Source organism: Phoca vitulina, unplaced genomic scaffold (genome assembly GCF_004348235.1).
Source record: "Phoca vitulina isolate PV1807 unplaced genomic scaffold, GSC_HSeal_1.0 scaffold13, whole genome shotgun sequence".
NCBI lineage: Eukaryota > Metazoa > Chordata > Mammalia > Carnivora > Phocidae > Phoca > Phoca vitulina.
In genome coordinates this window covers 23,730,749-23,752,631 of record NW_022589716.1, presented here as the reverse complement: position 1 = coordinate 23,752,631, position 21,883 = coordinate 23,730,749, and the positions used below count along the sequence as shown (strand labels likewise).

The 21,883-nt window shown below is 38.5% G+C and overlaps 1 protein-coding gene across 3 annotated transcripts in view; it reads left to right on the top strand.

Annotated features, from left to right (window-relative positions):
* Positions 1 to 21,883, top strand: part of SUCLG2 (succinate-CoA ligase GDP-forming subunit beta) — a 410,084-nt gene that overhangs the window by 131,236 nt on the left and 256,965 nt on the right. For all 3 annotated transcript variants that reach the window (XM_032411719.1, XM_032411718.1, XM_032411720.1), the window contains exons 5-7: positions 1,117 to 1,269; positions 2,842 to 2,931; positions 10,094 to 10,190. In XM_032411719.1, the coding sequence (XP_032267610.1) occupies positions 1,117 to 1,269; positions 2,842 to 2,931; positions 10,094 to 10,190 (340 nt within the window). The remainder of the gene's footprint in view (positions 1 to 1,116; positions 1,270 to 2,841; positions 2,932 to 10,093; positions 10,191 to 21,883) is intronic.

Below are 21,883 nucleotides of genomic sequence, written 5' to 3'. Positions count from 1 at the left end.
AAGAGCACGTACAAAAATAAGCACTGTAGTAGCATTTTAGAAAAATTGAAGTCCACATGAATGTCTGTCAGTAGGGACATGATTAAATAAATACTGACATGTAAGTGCCATCTAGTCACAAAGAAGACAGAGGACCTTGGAGAGATCTCCAAGTTGTAGTATTAAGATTAAGAACAAGAAGAGGGAGAGGCATTCAAGTATGTATAATATGCTTTCATCTGCAGGAAGTCTCCACTACTATAATGCTTGTAGATACATAGGAAAGAGATAGAAAGTTAATAGTGGTTTCTCCTGGTAGGCTTGCGCACACAGTTGCTGAGGCTGTGCTGAGCAAAAGGACAGCTGGCTGGGACGATGAGCACAAAGTGAAATCCTTCCATCCCACTTGTCTTTTGCCCAGGCATGGTCCTGGCATGCGCACGATTGCATCCTCCTGGAGGAAGATGCTACTCTTTCTGATGATCACATAGGTTCCCAATGGGCTCCTGATCACCCTCACTCCTGAGGCCCAAGGATTGTGTATGTGCAGCAGGGGGCTGCTATCTCACTGTCTCATTTATATACTTTTGGTGCCTTTTGCATTATTTTTGGACAAGCAAATAGTATATGTGTAATTTAAAAGATAGTAGAAATTGAACTACAAATACAGTGGTCCACAAGATAGAGGTATACAAGCATAGGAAGCATCAGACATGCTGTAGAAAGAATCCTTTCTTTGGCAACAAACTTGGTTTTCCACCAGAGCAATCTGAGAAAAATCAGCATAGCAAGATGTACGTACGGTTAAGGTCTCAAATTAAAATAACAAATGCTTTCCTGGAGTTTTTCTTAAGTGTCAGTGTTTCTCAAGGAAGAAAAAAAGAAGATTAAAGTAGGAAGGTTCCTTGAGGCAAACCAAATACCTGTCACTTGAGCAAGTTAGCAGGATCAATTAAGGAGGTGAAAATGGGCATTCTGTACCATGAGAGCAGAACTCTCAAATCTCTGGAAGCTAGCTCACTGGGTTTAAAGAGCCTTTAAATGAAGCTGTTTGATTGGTGTAGCAAGTTTATATAGATTTCCAGGTGGAACTCAGCTCAATGCTGAATTAATTTGACTTTCTCACTAATGTGATAGGTGATGGTTGCTGAAGCCTTGGACATTTCCAGAGAAACCTACCTGGCCATTCTGATGGACCGGTCCTGCAATGGCCCCGTACTGGTGGGCAGCCCTCAGGGGGGCGTTGACATTGAAGAGGTGGCAGCTTCGAATCCAGAACTTATTTTTAAGGTATGTTTAGATTCCTGGCTATGTTGTGTTCATTGATTACTGTTGCACAAGCTGTTAAAGATTTAATGTGCAGTCTGAGGCTGGTAGTAGTACATTCACTTCTGGGATTTATGGCACAAAGACACTGAGTCCTTTTTCTTAACTGAGCAAGCACTCAATTGAAGTTGGCTAGAATGAAGGTATTCCCTATCCAAGGTCTTTTTCTTTGCTCTTTCCCTCCCTTCCTTTATTCATCCTTCCTGCTTTTTCTTCCTTCCTCATTTCTTCCATCCACCCTGCCCCAAGAATTAACCAGTGTGGTGAGGACTGTGAGTTTTCTATTTCCTCCGGGTTAACTCTACCCCACTTCATAGTATATAGGATCCAGAAATTCTCTCCTATGAGACCGAATGTGAGCTGGAGACTGCCTCCATGTCTCCCAGTACTGCTGATATAAAACAGAGTCCTTCAAAGGTCCAGATTCTATCAGTTTGTTTCAGTCCTTTAAATCTTGCCCTTAGTTTCTAGCCACAGATCTGGCTGAAGTCAAATCCTAACTAGCTAGCAAGTGTCTCAGCGTTTCTAAGCCTCATTTTGTGAATCACTAAAGTGGAAGTGGGGGTAATTTCCACCATACAATTGTGAGGAAGAATGAGGTGATGTGTATAAAGTGCTTCTCAACCTACCTCAGTTGTAAGAAGAAAAGTCTACGGTCTTTAGAACTGTAATTCTGTTTTGTTTTGTTTTGTTTTTAATTCTGGGGTCTTAGTATCAAAAATCACATTAGAAATTTTTACCAGGAAAAAAAGAAAAATAAAATTTTAGCAGAAGGATTTATTATTTCTTTTACAAAGTGATTTTGTTTCCCTTCAAAAAGCGAGAATTTTATTTCTTGAACCTCTTTGTTTAGATCAGGGACTGATACTTTGGTGATTAGTTTTAGAATGTTTTCACCGATATCATATATTTAGGTTAACTACCTTGGAAGTTAAATTGAGATTTTACGTGCTGTCTTACCAATAATGCCTAGCCATTTTCAAAATTAATGTGATTTAAACAAGTCACTCCATTTGTGAAGAGAATACATGAAATAATGTATATGAACAGCACCCAGTATCTTGGAGAGAATGGCGCTTTGTAGAGCTAAGGTATTATTAATAATTATCATCATCAATAGACTGTTTAAATCATATGGTAATATTTAACCTACGTATGACAGGCTCTAAACTTAACAGCAATATTAGGCAGGAGAACCTTACTTTGGAAGCCTTCCAAAAGATGTCATAAAAATTAACTGACTACATATTCGTCAGTGCCATTTGTATAGTAATTAAAAGTGAAAACTGGCATCCGATAGTCTTGTCAGCATGCCACCCTGAAGAATTATATAGTTTTTGGAAAGGCTGCTTTTTAGATGGTCTGCTAATTAAAACATACCCTATAGGCAGCTACAGTAGCCCTGCTCAGAGATCTTTGGAAAAGCGCCACACTTTAATTACTCATTTGCAAATAAATACTAAGCATTTTCTTTCAAGGTTGTGAGTCTTTTCATTTGCCTGTCTGAATTTTTCTTATTTGATTCATTTTTACTAGGAGCAAATCGACATTATGGAAGGGATAAAGGACAGCCAAGCTCAGCGGATGGCAGAAAATCTCGGCTTCCTTGGGCCTTTGAAAAACCAGGTACCTGAGCATGTGGAGGCCACTGTGAATGACTTGTTTCAGAAAACATTTGCTACCTTGCTTACTTTCCTCTAATATTTGTGATTTCCAGGACACGGGATTATTTATCGTTTAACAGTTTTGCCCCCAGTTGTTTATGATGAAGAACACTATTTCCCTTGTATTCCAGAACAGGATGTTGATGAGGTGTGTTCCTATATATGTAGGCATGTGGCCACGTGTGAGTGTTGCATGCAGACATGTGCATTTTGCTACATATGTTAGTCTCTTTATTTTTTTCTGTAGTGCCGCAGTGCCAGCCCCTGAATTAGACTAGGCCATGGAGTGCTTAGAGGCCCGGGCTGTAGCGTCGGGCAGACCTGAATCGAGCACTGCCTCCCAGCGTGTGTGATTCTGCCCATCTGAACGTCAGTGTCAGCATCTGTGAAACGGGGCGTATTGTCAGGATTGAGTACGCTGATGTGGGGAAGTGCTTATTCAGTACTCCAGAAAGGTCAGCTGTTATTGTTATTAATAATACACATTACTTAACTAATTGCTATTCTTTCATAGCTAATGGGATTTGAGATGAATATTAATGGCCTGAAAGTGATATTTCACTGAAAACAGCTTAAATTATGCCAATTTAGTCATTATACCCCTTAGCTTCAAAGACAGAAAAATTGTCCTCTGAGCTGTTGAGGGAGAGAATCTGTCTTGAACATCACAGTCCTGCATTGCCCTTGGTCCAGCCCACAGAGACTGATTGTATGTTTACATAAGCAAGCTTCTTTGTCTCACAGTTAAATCAGAAGAACTTACTGGCTGTTTTTAACTCCTCCACGACTAAGAGAAACCACCTTAATAACCCTAGGTCCTGTGTGTATGTATGTGAGAGAGAGAGAGAGTGTGTGTGTGTGTGTGTGTGTGGGTGGGTGAGTGTGTATGTACATGTGAGTGTGTGTGTGAGTGTGTATATGTGTGTGTGTGAGTGTGTATGTGTTCCCCTTGGACTCTAGATGGTTATAGAGCATTTCCTTTAATTTATTTTGGGCAACATTCCTCTAAAAGAACAGATTTCACACTCTTTTCTTTCTGCTTTTACTTTTGATTGATTTTATCTCTAGAAATTTAAGGGTGGCATTAAGGCAAGTCATAGAAGGGTAAAGCAGGGTAAGACTTTAACAAACGTGTTTACATTAAGAGAGGACAGCACTTATTTGAACCTTGGAGGAAAGGCTCCCTTGGAAAGCAGAAGGTTCAAGATGGTAGAAGGGGCAGGAACATCTAGAACTAAACCTTAGTAGGAGAGAGAGCCAAGACTCGGTGGACAGGTAGAGGAACTAATTGTCATTCTGAGACTGTCAAAGAGATGCCAAATTAGTGACCTGCTGGTAGATTCTTGAGTAAGGGTTGCGGGGTTGGATTCACCCACTGAGAGTGAGGTCACTAACTAGCTTAGCCGCCCATTTGACATTTATTGTGGGGCATCTTGTGTAGGGGTGGTGGTCACTGAGACCACTCTTTCATATGGTCACCGTGTTCTAGCCACACTGTCCTGCAGTCACCTCCAGAATGTGCTCCGTAACCCCATTCACCTCCTCCATATGCCTCTGCACATCTCTGTTTCTCTTACTTATTTGCATTCACCTTTGCAGATCCTAATCTAAACCGTGGAAGGGACTTTGTCAGCCTTGCTCACTGCTGCATTGGCCGCAAAGTGCTTGGCAGATGTATTAGGTGCCCTAGAAACATTTGTCATACGCGTGAATAAGTGCAGCGGCACATCCTGGATGTCCACCTTGAACAGATTCCTAGGGAGTTGGTGATAGGTAGCTGTAAGGGCAGTGGAAAAAATCTGGAGTGGGCGAATCTGCCTACACCATGGCTTGACAGCTCAGGAGGTGAACATAACAGAGAGTTCTAGAGAAGACATTAATAGTATTATGTACGCCAGAAGATAGTTTCCTCCCCCTTCCCTATTATAAGAGAACTTGAAGAGTCATAGCTCTTAAATGATTGAATCATGTTTTCTCAGTAGCCCAAACACTCTAGGTTTTAAATGAATTACCTGTGGAAGGAAGATGAACATGCAAGTTCTCAGGGGTCCTTAGTAGCTATAACATCATTATATTTTTAACTGAACGTATCGAGGAAAGACGTTTTTTAACTTTTTTTTTTTTTTCTTGTTTCTCTGTCACCCACTAAATGATAGGCTTTAAATCTTAATTTGCTTAGCAGAGTTGGAGTGAGCGCTTGCCTGGGTGCTGCTGACTCTGCTGGACCCTGGGAAACAGAGATGATGAGAAATAGCCAGTGTTCTCCAGGGGCTCACAGAACAGTGGTCAGCGGCTGATGGTGATTCCAGGGAGAGGGAGTGCGAAGGACAGCGAGGTTGATCTGTTGTAGGTGGGTTGGAATTTGTTCGCCTAGGGACACCTGATTATATTTGCACAGTAGGAAGGAGACTGTATTTGTGCTGGAGTGGTAGATTTGGGAACCTCTGCTTTAGGATGTTTCCTCAAGCCACAGGGGTCAGTGACACGTTCCAGAAAGCCAGGGTCCAGTAAACACAGGAGGCTCCCCAGAAGAGAAAATATTTAAATGAACATCAGTCAGTGATCCTTTGATCAAGAAGTGGTATCTTCAGGGCCCCTCAGATTCAGTGTGACCTTGAAAGTCACTTAATTCTCATCTAGAATGTGGTTTAGGCATCTGGAGGCAGAGCTCTTATGGATGAACAACTTATAACATGATTATCTTATAAAGTTATTAATATCTTTCCTGTAACTCATGGCTTTTGTCTCTGAATGTGAGGTGTACACATTAGACTTAACAAAAAAATAAGTATCATCTTGCACAAAAACTACCAAGTGTGTGTTCCCGACAAAATTCATTTCTGCAAGAATTGGTTGAAAAGACTAAAGCCACAGGAAAGCTGAAAATGACTAAAAATTCACAGATTTCTCAAGTGTGTCTTAGTTGTCCTCTGTACTCTTAATTTCTGAAAACATGGGCACCATAAATTGCCAACATGCATCTTTATTTAGTATTTAAGCTAATGAAAAGATTTGATGGGTGCAGTTAATAAATGATCGCTAATGTCTCTGAGAATGGTTTCTCCCTCTGGCTGGCTTTAAAAACCGTATGTGAATGTTGATGATACTAGTTCCTGGAATAAAATGAAAATATTTCAAAAATTTTTAACATGCTAAAACATTTTTGAAGGTCCTTGTGAATTTGTCAGGGTTTTGTGCATATGGCTCAAAGGATATGTGATTTTAGGCATCTTAATTTTTTTAAATTGCTTAACAAACAACCTTAAAATAACATTAATTGTGGCAAAAGAAGAGAAAACAAATTTTCTGTGTAGTGTGGTTTTGAACTGAGGAAGTAGGTGGCAGTAGGAAGCTGGCTGACTGTAAGGTAAACAGCAGAATGTTTTCTTTGACTTGTGTTTAATTTATTTTTTAAATTTGAACATGTTTAGAAAGCTGGGGAGCTAACCTCAGCTTGCCCCAGGGCCTGCCATTTTCTATTATTACACCTGCTCAACTGACACATTTTCCCTGCCTAGCCTTTATAGCCATTTACTGGATGGCCTCTGGAATAAGGCACGTTCTGTCTCCAAGCTGGGCTGGTTCTCCCTTTTAGATCTTACAGCACAGATTTTATAACACATTTCCCTTAGAGATCTTACAACACAAATCTAATCATGCTTCAATCCTGCTCAAAAAAGGGTTTATAGTCTGTCTTTGTACAGTAATAAAGGGTGAATACAAGCCAAATGCTGTGTTAGTGTATAATTAAAATGGCATTAATGTTTAGAAAATTCAGGCCTCAAGCTAAGCTAGGTTGATAGAGGCTTAAGAAGTTTTGAAGCGACCCAGCTATCCACTGACGAATGGATAAATAAAGTGTGGTATATACATGCAGTGGAAGGTTGGTCAGCCTTGAAAAAGAGGGAGGTTCTGAGAAGGCATGGATGAGCCTTGAGGGGATTGTGCTAAGTGAAATTAGCCAGTCAAAAAAGATAAATAGGTGTGTGATTCCATTTGTATGAGGCACTTAAACTCATCGGATTCACAATGACAGAAAAGAAGAATGGCAGTTGTCAGATGAGGGGAGGGGAGAATGGAGAGTTGTTATTTAATGGGTGTGGAGTTTCAGCTTTGCAGGATGAAAACGTTCTGGAACTTGGTCGCATGACACTGTGAATATACTGGAGACTGCCAAACTGTACACTTAAAAAAATGATTGAGATCGTGCGTTTTATTGTACATGTATTTTAAAAAAGAAGAAAGTTTTAAAGTAGCTAGTATAAGATCTTATATATGCATGTGCCCAGAAATTTTTTCCATTATGTGGTTTCTCCTTATTATGAAATTAATCATTAATTGAACCAGTATTTATTGAGTGTTGACTCTGTGCAGAGGCTATATAGGTCCAGTGGATGCCACAGTGCCCAGGACAGACACCATGCCTCTTTCATGCGGCTTACATTGCAAGCTCCCACAGATGACCTAGAAAACCCCTAAAAATACAAATCTGTTTGGCAGTGAGTGACTTATCAGCTTTGCACCATAGCTCAAATAAAATCCATTTGGATAAAAAAAAAAAATAAACATGATATAAGAGAAATCTTAGAGTATTTGAAAAAATTGGAGAATTGTTTTAACACTCTCAGAGTGGGACCAGCCTTCTTAACGCCTGACCCAAAGCTAGAAACCGTGAAAGAAAAGAGTGACATTATTATTACCAGATTCCATGTGGCAGAAGTAACAGACACATGGGTGAAAGGCAAATGTTAAAGGAGAAAAATATTTGCAATTTATATGAGATGAAGAGCTAACTTCCGACATGTAAAAACGCTTCTTATAACTCAGTGAGAAAGAAGACACACATCGCAACAGAAAAATGGGCAAAATTCAGAGAAAAGGAAATACAAATATCTCTTAAGCTTATAGAATAATGCTCAAATTCATTAATAGTAAGAGCAGTTCTAATTAAAGATCTATATGAGATACCCACTCTTACCTGGCGTACTGGCAAAGATCGATAGCTGATGGTTGTGCATGGAAAAACAATTTCTGATACTGGGACATGGGCTGGGGAACTAGTGATAGCTTCTACTGAGAATAATATAGAATGATCTTTTATTATTTAAAATCCCCACACCCCTTTTTTGCTCCACTTTGGGGAATTTATCCTACAGATGATCAGTCACATGTATGATACACATACAGAGGTAGGTAAGGCAGCATTTTAAGTAATGTCAGACGATTGGAAACCAAATGGCTATTGTTTAAGAGACAGGCTAAATGAATTCTGATACATTCGAGTAAGGTATTATGTGGCCACTTACAAGAATAAGATCACTCTATTTGTGTTGCCAGTGAAGGCTTTATAAAATCATTTAAGTAAAGAAACAAGGTATGGAACCAAGTTTGGTTTTCTAAAAAAGACGAATGGAGAATATGCATACTTGCACATACCTAGAGTATCTGTCATTGAATCACCAGCCCATGAGTCAGTGGCTGCGGCAGGATGAGCCACGGGAGCAGTGTGGCCGGGGAGTCCGGGGAAGGTTCAGAGGGAGACTCTTGCATACCTTGGGAATTTTGTATCATGTATATATATTATCTAGCCAGAAAAAAAATCAGTATTAAAAAATATTCAGTCTTATCCATTATGTATGTTTGTTTATCTGTAGCGACCTGGTTTCAAATTAGGATTTAAGAAAGTTTATAAATATAAAATAAATGAAGACAACATGAATTTCATTTCCAGGAGTTCTTCAGTCAATATTGGAACAAAGAAAGCACTCTCCGTGTTCACCACAGTGGAACTTTGTTCCAGGGAATTGGTTACATGGTACTCCAAGAGTTGAGAAATTTCAGGGTGGACCGGGAGGCAAGGTAGAGCTAAAGCCTAGCAGGAAATTGTTGCTCCCTGCATGCTGACAGAGCCAAGTGAGGCAGTGGTATTTCTGCACCGTGGGATACAGAGGGTAGAACCCTGGTGGGTCTCTGGTGGTTGCTAAAGCCAGAGGAAAACATGCTTCTGCAAGGCAGAAAGAGAGGGGTGGAAGTACCCCAGCTTTTCCCTTTCTTCTATCTCTTGTCTCCTACCACTGCTTCCCGTTGGCTCAACTGAGCTGGAAGCCATCCAGCCCAGAAGCCTTGGAAACTCAAACCTACAAGTGTCAGCTCCCCTGATACCCAGAGTAGGGATGGGGAAAAGCTGGAACTGGATCGGAGGGCAAAAATGCAGGGCTGGAACAATGAGTGAAAATATTGCCAAGAGAGAATTATGGCTAGGCAAGAAGGTGGAGCCAAGAGACTGATACCCAGCGTTGAGCCATGGATGCACAATCGTGCTAAGTTTCATCACAGGCCTTGCTCCCTCTAGCTGTGGGCTTTCCAGGGCTCTGTCAAGGCCCCATTCATGATGTCTTTCCCTCGCCCCACTTCACGCAATGCCAGCATGCTGTGACTAGGCCATTCATAAAAGTTGGTTGAAAAGAATGAATGAATGAGTGAATTTCAAGCAGCAGGAAAAAAATGAAGTCAGGGCATAACATTGGGGAGACTCTGGATATCGTGGCTCTTTATGGTTTATGCCTTCAGGACAAACTGTTTAGTTTGAACTGTGTTGTTCCCTAACTCTACTGTGTAGACATTCATCTTCCTGCCTTGCCACAGTTTCCATTAGACACTCAGTAATTGTTGTTTCCCAGATTATAGGTTTGAACTGATGAATGTAATAACTGTTTTATTCCAGTTTAATAAGGAAAACCTGGTCATTATAAACTCTCAAAATCATGTTTACCTTTTACTTAAATGGAGCTTGTTTGTATTAATGATTGTGGCTCATACTGCAGCGTAGCTCAGCTAATAGAGACATGATAATTTACAAAAAGATTAACAATGTTTTTAGACCAGACTGAAAATATTTTTGTTTTCCTGATAATGGTCTTTCCTGGTGTCTGGAGGAAAGTTGAGCAATTCCTTCTAATGAATAGCAGTGGAAATTAAAATAATTATACTTTTCTCTTTTTCCCTTCAGAAAACCTAACTGAACGTAAAGACATAACTTGTTACTTTTAAGGTTTCATTAATCCAGCAAAATAAATGTTCTTTTACTGCTTTGGTGTAATTTCGTTGTACTTGATCCCGTTTAGGCTGCAGATCAAATTAAGAAGCTGTACAATCTCTTCCTGAAAATTGATGCTACTCAGGTGGAAGTGAATCCCTTTGGTGAAACCCCAGAAGGACAAGGTAACCAAGAAAAGAAAACAGCAACAACAACAAATGAATGTAATAATTTATGCAAACTATAAATTAAATTGTACAAAAGACTGTAGCAGCAGCTTTGCATTCATTTCATTCAGCAATTTAATTTCTGCCGTGGTTTCAAATACTCCCATGATACAGTTGAACACTTGAGCACTGGAGTTTGCTTGCAGCCAAATGCCAGGCCTCAGGGGAAGCTCCTTCTTGTTTTATTTAGAAATATCTATCCACCAGCACCCCCTTGTTTTTCCAGGGCCTTTCTTGCTTATACTGAGGTAAAATCTTGGGTAGGAACAGGAGCCTCTGCATTAGAGTATAATGAATGCACCTGCTTTTATGGAGCTGGAAATGCTTGAAGATTTTTAGTTTGCATAAATGTGTACAAATGCACTTTGTGCCCCCCTGTTGGATTTATATTGTCACGGCAAAGCCCTAGTGCCCTCTCATCCAACTCTTTCACCTTACTTAGTTACCAGCTTCTGATTCAGGTGGGAGAAGGAGGCATTTTTGTAGAGAAGATTTTTCTATCCATCAGGTATTTGTAAAGTATAAAGAACTGTTTTCTATCTCAGTACCCACCCCACTGCACTGTGTCTTACATACAGCTGGTATTCTGTAAGTTCCTATTAATTCGATAGTAAAAGCTTGTGAATGTATGTGTGTTTGGAGGTAGAAGGTAGGATTTCAGGTGGATAGGACAGGGATACAGGAATATAAGTTCCACGAACCTTGTCTTTTTTAGCACATTTCACCCCCAGTGTCTTGTATGCTGTCTAGCATGTTGTGGGCAGTCAATAAATAGGGATTTGCCATTGCATAAATTAGGTGATCTGCTATGTGCAAATACAACCAAGTTGTAGACCAAGGTGGACACAGTATAGTGTTGTACAAAGGGGACTGGATTCAAATTCTGGACCTGCCATGTTCTGGCCACAGACCTGGGCTAAGCCTTAGAGTTTGGTTTTTGGTTTTTGGTTTTTGGTTTGTTTTTTAATCCAAAAGAGTGGTAAAAATGATAGCTGTCTTATATAGTGAAGTGACTGGTGTTTGTGTAAACATCCGTTATCAGACACAAAATAGACCAGTCCCTGACATTCATAAGATGTAGGTCCTCTTCTCAGGTAGTCCAGGAAAAACATCCAGCAAACAAAAGTCTAGCACCAGATAGCTTCACAGGTGAATTCTACCAAACCTTTAAACAAGAGTTAATGCCTTTTTTCCTCAAACTATTCCAAAAGATAGAAAGGGAAGAAAATCTTCCAAATTTATTCTATGAAGCTTACATTACCTTGATACAAAAACCAGATGAAGACACCACAAAAAAAGCAAATTATAGGGCAGTATCTCTGATGAACATAGATGTAAAAATCCTCAGTAAAATACTAGAAAACCAAATTCAACAATACATTAAAAAAATCATTCACCACGATCAAGTGGGATTTATTCCTGGGATGCAAGTGTGGTTCATTATTTACAAATCAATTAATATGATACATTACATCAACAAGAGAAAGGATAAAAACCATATGATCATTTCAAGAGATGTAGAAAAAGTATTTGACAAAGTACAACACGCATTCATGATAAAACCCTCAACAAACTAGGTTTAGAGGGAACATATCTCAACACAATGCAGGTCATCTCTGAAAACTCATAGCTAATAGCATACTCAATGGTGAAAGGTTGAGAGCTTTACCTCTAAGATCAGGAACAAGACAAGGATGTCAGCTCTCACCAGTTTTATTCAACATAGTACTGGAAGTCCTAGCCACAGCAATCAGACATACATACATACATACATACATACATACATACATAAGTAAATTTAAAAAATCCAAATTGGAAAGGAAAAAGCAAAACTTTCACTATTTGCAGATGATATGACACTATATATAGAAAACCCAAAAACAACTCCACCAAAAAACTACTAGAACTGATAAAGGAATTCAGTAAAGTTGCAGGACATGAAATCAATATATAGAAATCCATTGCATTTCTATACACTAATAATGAAATAGCAGAAAGAGAAATCAAGAAAACAATCTCATTTATAATTGCACCAAAAATAGTAAAATACCTAGGAATGAATTTAACCAACAAGGTGAAAGGTCCTGTACTCAAAAAAAAACCTATAAGACATTGTTGAAAGTAGTTGAAGATGACACAAACAAATGGAAAGATATTCATTCCATGCTCACGAATTGGGACAACAGATATTGTTAAAATGTCCATATACCCAAAGCAATCTACAGATTTAATGCAATCCCTATTAAAATACCAACAGCATTTTTCACAGAACTATAACAATAATCCTAAAATTTGTATGGAACCACAAAAGACCTTGAATAGCCAAAGCAATCTTGAAAAAGAGCAAAACTGGAGGTATCACAACCCCAGATTTCAAGATATACCACAAAGCTATAGTGAACAAAACAGTATGGTACTGGCACAAAAATAGACACACAGATCAATGGAACAGAAATAAACCCATGATTATACAATTAATTTACGACAAAGGAGGCAAAAATATGCAATGGGAAAAGACAGTTTCTTCAACAAATGGTGTTGGGAAAACCAGACAACTTCATGCAAATGAATGAAACTGGACCACATTCTTACACCATACACCAAAATAAGCTTGAAATGGATTAAAAATCTAAATGTGATACCTGAAATTATAAAAATCCTAGAAGAGAGCCCATGCAGTAATTTCTCTGACATTGGCTATAGCAACATTTTTCTAGATATGTCTCTTGAGGCAAGGGAAACAAAAGCCAAAATAAACTATTGGGAGTACATCAAAATAAAAAGCTTTTACACAGGAAGGGAAGCCATCAACAAAACAAAAAGACAGCCTATTGAATGGGAGAAGATATTTGTAAATGATATATCTGATGAGGGGTTAATATCCAATATATATAAGGTACATATACAGCTTAACACCAATTAAAAATGGGCAGAAGACATGAACAGACATTTTTCCAAAGAAGGCATACAGATGGCCAACAGACACATGAAAAGAAGTTAAACATACTTATCATCAGGAAAACAAATCAAAACTACAATGAGATATCATTTCACACTTGTCAGAATGGCTAAAATAGAAAACACGAGAAGCAAGTGTTTGTAAGGCTGTGGAAAAAAAGGAACCCTTGTGCACTGTTGGTGGGAGTGCAAGCTGGTGCAGTCACCACGGAAAAAGTGTGGAGGTTATTAAAAAAATTAAAAATTGAATTACCATATGACCCAGGAATTCCATTACTGGATATTTATTTACCCAAAGAAAATAAAAACACTAATTCAAAAATATATATGCACCCTTATATTTATTGCAATATTATTTACGATAATCAAGATACATGGAAGCAACTCAAGTGCCCATCCATAGAAGAGCGGATAAAGAAGTGGTGTGTACACACATACACACACACATACACACACACACACAGTGTGAAATATGACTCAGTCATAAAAATGAATGAAATCTTGCCATTTGTAACAACATGGATGGATCTAGAGAGTATAATGCTATGTGAAATAAGTCAGACTGAGAAAGACAAATATCATGATTTCACTCATGTGGAATTTAAGAAAGAAAACAAACAACAACAAAAAGGAGACAAACAAAACAGACTCTTAAATACAGAGAACAAACTGGTGGTTGCCAGAGGGGAGGTAGGTGTATGTGTGTGTGTGGGGGGGTGGTATATGAAATAGGTGAAGGGCATTGAGGGTACGCTCATTGTGATGAGCACTGAGTAATGTATACAACTGTTGAGTCACTGTATTGTACACCTGAAACTAACACTGTATGTTAACTATACTGGAATTTTTTTTTTTTAAGTACAAAATGGATGTAACACTACATCAAAGTGGGGACAATAATAATAGTACCTACCTTAGAAGGTTGTTATGAGAATAATTAATGTTCCTAGAACAAGGCTTGGCATATGGTAAGAGGTACAAAAGCATTAGCTATTATTATTTTATTATTTTTTATCCTTCTGAAAATCAAACAAGATAATGGATATTGAAAGTAAAACATAAAAAATAACAGAAAGTAAAACTTCGTACAAAAATTAAGGCTTTGTTTAAAATTATAATTGTCACCAACTGCACTTGAACTAATGAAAGACAGTCCTGATCTCCTTCCATGAGTCTTGTGGCATTTCTGGTGGAGGCCCCTGTATTCTAATAAATTCTCCATTTTCATTTAAAAAAAAGTTAAATTAGGGGCACCTGGGTGGCTCAGTCGGTTAAGGGTCTGCCTTTAGCTCAGGTCTTGATCTCAGGGGCCTGGGATGGAGCCGCACGCACATCAGGCTCCTTACTCAGCGGGGAGTCTGCTTCCCCTCTCACTTCTGGTGCTCTCACTCGCTCTTGTGCTCTCTCTCTCTCAAATGAATAAATAAATATTAATTTTTTTTAAAAAGTTAAATGATAGCTAGAAAAAAGAGAATAGTCAGTAAAGGTATGGATTTCATCTTTTTGTCCATTTTTTTCTTTTTTGTTTTTTTAAAATTTCAGGTTAGGATAGACAAATAGTAATGTTTAGGAAGCCATTGAAAATAATATATTTCATGGTTTGCACAAGTGACCACCAGATAAAGATCTGTGATAGGTTATTTGTAAGCAAACTACCTTTTATTCATAAATATTTAAAAACTTCTGTTTGACTATGAAATCATTAGTATTTTATATAGAGAAGAAGTGAAGTGGAAGAAAACAAACAGTTTTGAACTCATATGACACATACTGTGATAAGCCTTTACATATATTCCTTTTTATTACTTATAGCAATCCTGAAAAGTACAGAGTTATTATCCCTATTTTATAGAGGATTGAAAATTAATGTGACTCCTCCATAAGCAGCCCGTTATTGGAGCTGAGATTTGAACCTGTGTCTTTCTTAGTATGGCATGTGTGTTGATTTTGGTATGCCAGACTGCTTTCTTTTTTACCTTTTTTCTCTTAAACTATTAATTTACTTTTATCAGAGTGATCTATACATAGTCTCCGGCTTAGTGGAAATTAGTCAAAATTCATGCTGCATTGCGTTGCTGTTAATTAAATCCAAGAAACAAAAGAGAGGGAAGTTGAGTATAAGTTCTTCAAGGTGATGGCTTGCTTTTCAAATTAGTATGCATAAGCAACCTGGTTATTTCATATTTAAAAAAAAATGGAAATTCAGCCAAGGAATTGGATAAAAGTCAGGCTGTAATACTACTTTCATTCAAACCTTTGGTAAGTTGTCAGTCACAGATTGCAGTCTGATGCAGGGAGTAAGGGTGCAAGAAACTTTTCCTAGAATGTATTTGTAAAACCTCATGAAATCAGAAGTTTTCTTTTTAATTATCAAGCGAAAAGAAAATTCTTGAGCTTTTTTGAAGGAATCATCATAAAATACATTCCGTGTATATAGCTGATTAAAGCATAAGTCTTAAATGTGATATTTTTAAAAGCAAAATTATCTTTAGCTATTAATTTGTTCATCGTACCATAAAAGTTCAGCTATTGAATTATAATCACAATTAAATGAGCGTGTTGGTTTATAACTCTAATGAGCAGTAGTCAAATTAAACCCAATTAGGAAACGGTGATTAATGACCAAATGTATAAATTGATCTTCATCATTGTCACAATCCCCTAAAGCAATCTTTTATTTAGGAGCTGTAAAAAAAGTCATTTATATCCTAGCAATATTAATAATCTTAATATTTATAATGTGAATATATAATTTTTTCCATTTAGATCAGTAATAGCAGAGCATATAACGTTTCACATTAAAATTGTGATTTAATAATGACTCTTAATTTAGAAGTTTAAGGAGCTTGGCATCACACCAAACATTTTTACTTTAAACTTATCTATTGCAAAGCTTCTTTGTAAGAGAGTTTCTTCTATCTTCCATTGGTTATGAGGAACACTTTTTTAAAATCCAGGTGATTGGTCATATATTTGCACAACAGATGATACCTGGTTGAATAAAGAGCAATGATCTTGATAATATCTATGCTGTTAGATCACCTATGGGAAATTTTTAATGTGGCAAAAGAACTGGAATCCAAGAATTATTTTTTCCAATGTGATTAGTAATTTGATTCTATGGTGAGCGCTGTGAATTGTGTGAGACTGTTGAATCACAGACCTGTACCTCTGAAACAAGTAATACATTATATGTTAAAAAAAAAAAAAGAAGAAGAAGAAGAAGATAGCAGGAAGGGAAAATGAAGGGGGGAAATTGGAGGGGGAGACGAACCATGAGAGACTGTGGACTCTGAGAAACAAACTGAGGGTTCTAGAGGGGAGGGGGGTGGGAGGATGGGTTAGCCTGGTGATGGGTATTAAAGAGGGCACGTACTGCATGGAGCACTGGGTGTTATATGCAAACAATGAATCATGGAACACTACATCAAAAACTAATGATGTAATGTATGGTGATTAACATAACATAATTTAAAAAAATGGAAAAACAATAGAGAAAATCAATGAAAAGAAAAGTTAATTCAATAAAATTGGTACATGTGTAGCAGATCTGACCGAAAAAAAAAAAATTGATTCAAAGAATATAATTTGGCACTATTGACTGTAATGTAGTTTAGTGACTGTTAGAATTATAATGGTTGTAAGGGACAGAAACCTACATCAGTCTAGTTTTTGTTAAGAAGCTTCCAGGTCAGGGAAGGATACTTATTTTCCTCATACAACAGGGAGTGGTCTGGTTTAGGGCATGAAGGGAACAAGGGATTCTCTGATCTTCCAGCCCAGTTGCCTCCAAATTGGCTCCTTTGTCGGCCAGGCTCTCTGGAGGGGCAACCAACATGGCTCCCACTTTTCATCATTCTCCTTCAGCAACCACAGCAATCTTTTCAAATGATTCTGATTGGCCCTACTTGGGTCCCATATCCATATCTAGACCAGTCACTGAGCTGGAACCACATGTGTAGGAGAAAGGCATTTTCTCAATGGAAAATGGATGGAGTCACATGTCTACTAGAATGGCCTAAATTTTATTGAAATGAAAGTAAGCTGTTAATTAAATAGTCAAGGAGAAATTAACTCTTTTCCTTGCTTGTCCAGTTGTAGTGCCAGGATTAATTCATTAAGCATGTGGTCAAGTTCTCCCTGCTCAACGGGGAGCCTGCTTCTCCCTGTCCTGCTGCTTGTGCTCTCTCTCTTTCTCTCTGTCAAATAAATAAATAAAATCTTAAAAAAAAATATGTGGCCAAGTTAGAAGCAAGGTTTTCCTGGGGTGCTGGCTAGCTCAGCCAGAAGAGCATGCAACTCTTGATCTCAGTCAGGGTCATGAGTTTGAGTCCCACACAGGGTGCAGAGATTACTTATATAAATAAAAAAACTTTAATTAAAAAACAGGGTTTTCTTTATCGTTATTTATTTATCTACCTATCCATTCATTCATCTGTTTTACAAGCCGCTGTGAGGTTTTATGTTCTATTTCATTTCTTCCCACTTTTAGCCAGATCTACCTGAACACAGACTCCTTTCTTTGGTGTCTCTAATGTTTCTCAATGAGGAGGGTAGGCATATTGTCCCCCGGGGGATGTTTGTCAATGTCTAGAGACATATTTTAATTGAGATATAAATGACATACAACATTATATTAGTGTTAGGTATGTAACACAATGATTGTATGTGATCACTACAATGAGTCTCATTAACATCCATTTTTGTTTATCACAACTGGGAGTTCAGGGTGCCGCTTGCCTCTTGTGGGTGGAGGCTGGGGATGTTGTTAAACATCCTATAGTACACAGTACACCCCCCACCCCCAATAGGTAATGATCTCACCTAACTTACCAGTAGTCCCAAGATGAAGAATTCCTGCTCTAAGGCATTTTCGACAGTTGGAGCCCAAATCCATTCACCAAGCTATCGGAGTGAAACCCAATTTAAAACTAAGTCACTACCTGGCCAAGATTCCATGAGAACTAAGGCTGAGTGATCCAAAGTTAACTCGCACATCAGATCCCTTTCTTGCTTCAGATTAATTTCCCTAAATAGCCACCCTGTTGCTTCGAGTTAGCAAGTGCCCATGTTGTTGGTGGGTGTTTCTCTCTGTTTCTCTCTTTATACACAAGACTCTATTTTCAAGAACATTTTCAGTTCTCTACCTTCACCCGAATCCCCCTCCTGCCTCGTATCTATTTTCTCTTTTCGCAGCAACTCAAGAAAAGTTCTAAAAAGTATACAACTCTTGGAACATCAATATTTAATGGAAAGTGGGACTAATTTGAAAGTATCAGCATTTTAAGGCCATCTCAGCAAGGTGCATTTCAGTAGCGTATTATGGTTGTTTATCACAAATCAAATGCAGTACGTTGCTTGAAGACAGATTATTTTTCAAACTAATTATGACAATCTTATTTCCTGCTGTTTTTATGTTTCTTTTATGTGTGAGTCTCCCCTCTGAAATGTGTTGTTCTTTTGTTTAATCTGTAGCACATTCTTCTGTTAAAACTCTAAGGTCAGAGGCTGCTAACTGCCAGTCAGGCTCTTCATCTAAGTTGGTGAATTAGCAGCTCACAGAATCTCACACCACTAAACAAAAAAACAAAACTCCCTATGAATATAAGTACTGCAGCTTTCTTTGATATTTGTTCAGAAGGAAAATTCATTTGTATAATCTATCAAGCATGTAACAATGTGCTTTTGATGGTGAAAATTGTTTTATAAATATTAATAGGTATGTTTTTCGCCCACTTTGTACACAGAATGGCCTTTGTACAAGACGAATTTTCTATAGAATTGAGGTTTCATTAATGTGACACTGAATATCTTATGTCTGAACCAAGTTCAGTACCTCGAAAAATACATTTTAGAGTAGTTTGTTGTTTTAATAAATGAAAAAGCTAAGGTTTGAGCAAGCAAGTTTATTTTATTGCCCCGCTGTTGACATAGCCATCAATCCATTTTTAACACACTCATTCTATAATTGTACTTGGATAGGTCTTACAGGGGGAAATAAGCATATGAGAGTCCATTGATATTCAAGGATTAATCCAGGTTTTGTTTATTTTGTCCCTTATGCCTTTTTGTTTTCATGCCATTAGATGCACTTTCCTAAGTTTCTCTTTCACTGTAAATAAGTATGATACCTGTGGCTATTGCAACATGAGAAGTGTGACTTAGTAGGGATAGGCAGCCTTTTTCTGTGAAGGACCGTATAGTCTCTATTATAAGGAGTCATCTCTGCTATTGTCCTGGGACCCAGCTGTAGAAATATGTAAACGAATGGGTGTGGTTGTATTCCAGTCCAACCGTACTTACAAAAACAGGCAGCAAGCTGTCCCAAGGGCTATCCTTTGCCACCGTCTGACTGAGATTCTCATTTGGGGCTGTTTTATATCAATCTTTAGCCACCCTGGCCTTATGGAAAGGTATGGTGTGATTTGAGGGTCATCAAAGGCATCTCTTCCACTCTCAACCTTTAGGCTAAAATCTCCTTCTCCATCAGTCACACAGCCTGAAATGCCAACCACTAAAATCCTTCCTGCGGGAAATTCTTAAGTATTCTGAATATGGCATTTCACTGAAAATCGTAGGTAACCTGTACGTCTGTAAACTCCAGTAGGCATTAGTTTAGATTCACTGTAAACAGAAGGCTAGGATTATAAGGGAACGGGGCCAAGGACAGGTCATTTTTAGAATAGGAGAATCCTATAGCCTGGGCTGACATTGGGAAGGTGAGTGTAAGAAAGAACTGGGCAGGTGGAGTGTGGCGGTGGTATAATAGCCAGTGAGTGCCGGCTGTCTGTGTTACTGAGTGCTTGGCATGCAGTCCCTGCTTGCACCAACGCCATGCAGTAGAAAATACTCTGGTTTCCATTTTATAAACAAGGCCACTGGGCTTAAGAGAGGTGATGATGGCTACCTGGCTCTGAAGTGTCCAAGCTGTAATTCATACCCAGGTGTGGTGAAGTTCAAGGAAAAACATCCAGGCAATACAGCATTATAAACTGAGATAGTGGGGCAAGAAAGCACTTTGTATGTTTGGGACTCCCTTTAAAATATTAAGCAGGCATAACAAATATGTGTCTAAAAGAGCCCCTGTACTTGCTTCAAGTGCTTTATTCTCCCTGTGCTCCGTACCCCTTTTATCCCACAGTCACCGTCTTCAAGCTCTGGTTTAACTCTTAGTTTTCTCAGGGTGGTCCCCAAATAGTGAACTCATTTCTGTCCTTGGCATATACATCATACTGCAGTAAAAAGCATCTTTTGAAAATCTGGCTTTGCGGAGGGGAGGTGGAGCTGCCTTCTGAACTTTGCATCCATATACATTAATTATGTTCTCTCAAGTAGCTTGGAACTGTAGTCGTTGTAAGGGGCAAAGATCAGCCTGGACCTATTTTGATTTACTAGTTTATTGATCTTGACCAAGAATTCTTTTATTTGAAACTCTTCAGTTAGGAAGTCAGTTTGATAGCCTTTGCCCATTCATTTTGAAGGTGTCGGTTACACGCAGTCTTGCCAATGAGTAATGGAGGAGCTAAAATTACTAATAAATTAATTAAAATTTATTTATAAGCCTAGTGGAAAGCCAAGAATGAAGTTGCTTTCCTATTGATTATTATACCAGTCATTAACTGCTGACAAAATGCCATTGTAGCAAGCAGAGAACGTTGGCCAATTCCTTTGGTAATTGTAGGATTCCATCATTAAGATTGCAGTATTCTGGACAGTAATTACTCATTTGCTCCATGTATTCACAGTGTGTGGGTAAAGTGGTTGGACATTTTGTGGCAAGACTAAGGACTCTGGCAGACATTAACTTCTATATAAGATTTTCTCTTGTCAGTCAGTGCTACTTTAAATAATTTGCGGTTTAGGCTTTTATGTATGCCAAGTATTCTTAGATGTTAAAATGCCAGTTCTGCATAGATTTGTATCAAAGTGCTTGATTTTTGTGGTAGAGAGACCCTTGTGTAAAGCCTCTATGTAGGGTCTGTAACTCTAGGATGTTGTAATGTAACAATATTTTGTCATTGTAAGAAAATGGGATGAGCAGACCATGGTCATTACTTTTGAATGAATTATTCCAGGTTGTTTCCCTTTGAAGAAGTAGCTCCTCCTCAGCAATGCTGGAGGAGAATGGGTAATTTCTCTAAAGTCGAAGTCAAAGATCCCTGCCTGTCAATATCTGAAGTAAAGTAAAAGAAGGTTAGAATGGAATGTCATCTGTATCATATGACCTCACTGATATGAGGAATTCTTAATCTCAGGAAACAAACTGAGGGTTGCTGGAGTGGGGGGTGGGGTGGGAGGGATGGGGTGACTGGGTGATGGACACTGGGGAGGGTATGTGTTCTGGTAAGCGCTGTGAATTGTGCAGGACTGTTGAATCTCAGATCTGTACCTCTGAAACAAATAATGCAATATATGTTAAGAAAGAAAAAAAGAAGAAGAAGAATGTAGCAGGAGGGGAAGAATGAAGGGGGGGAAATCGGAGGGGGAGAAGAACCATGAGAGACGATGGACTCTGAAAAACAAACTGAGGGTTCTAGAGGGGAGGGGGTTGGGAGGATGGGTTAGCCTGGTGATGGGTATTGAGGAGGGCACGTTCTGCATGGAGCACTGGGTGTTATGCACAAACAATGAATCATGGAACACTATATCTAAAACTAATGATGTAATGTATGGGGATTAACATAACAATAAAA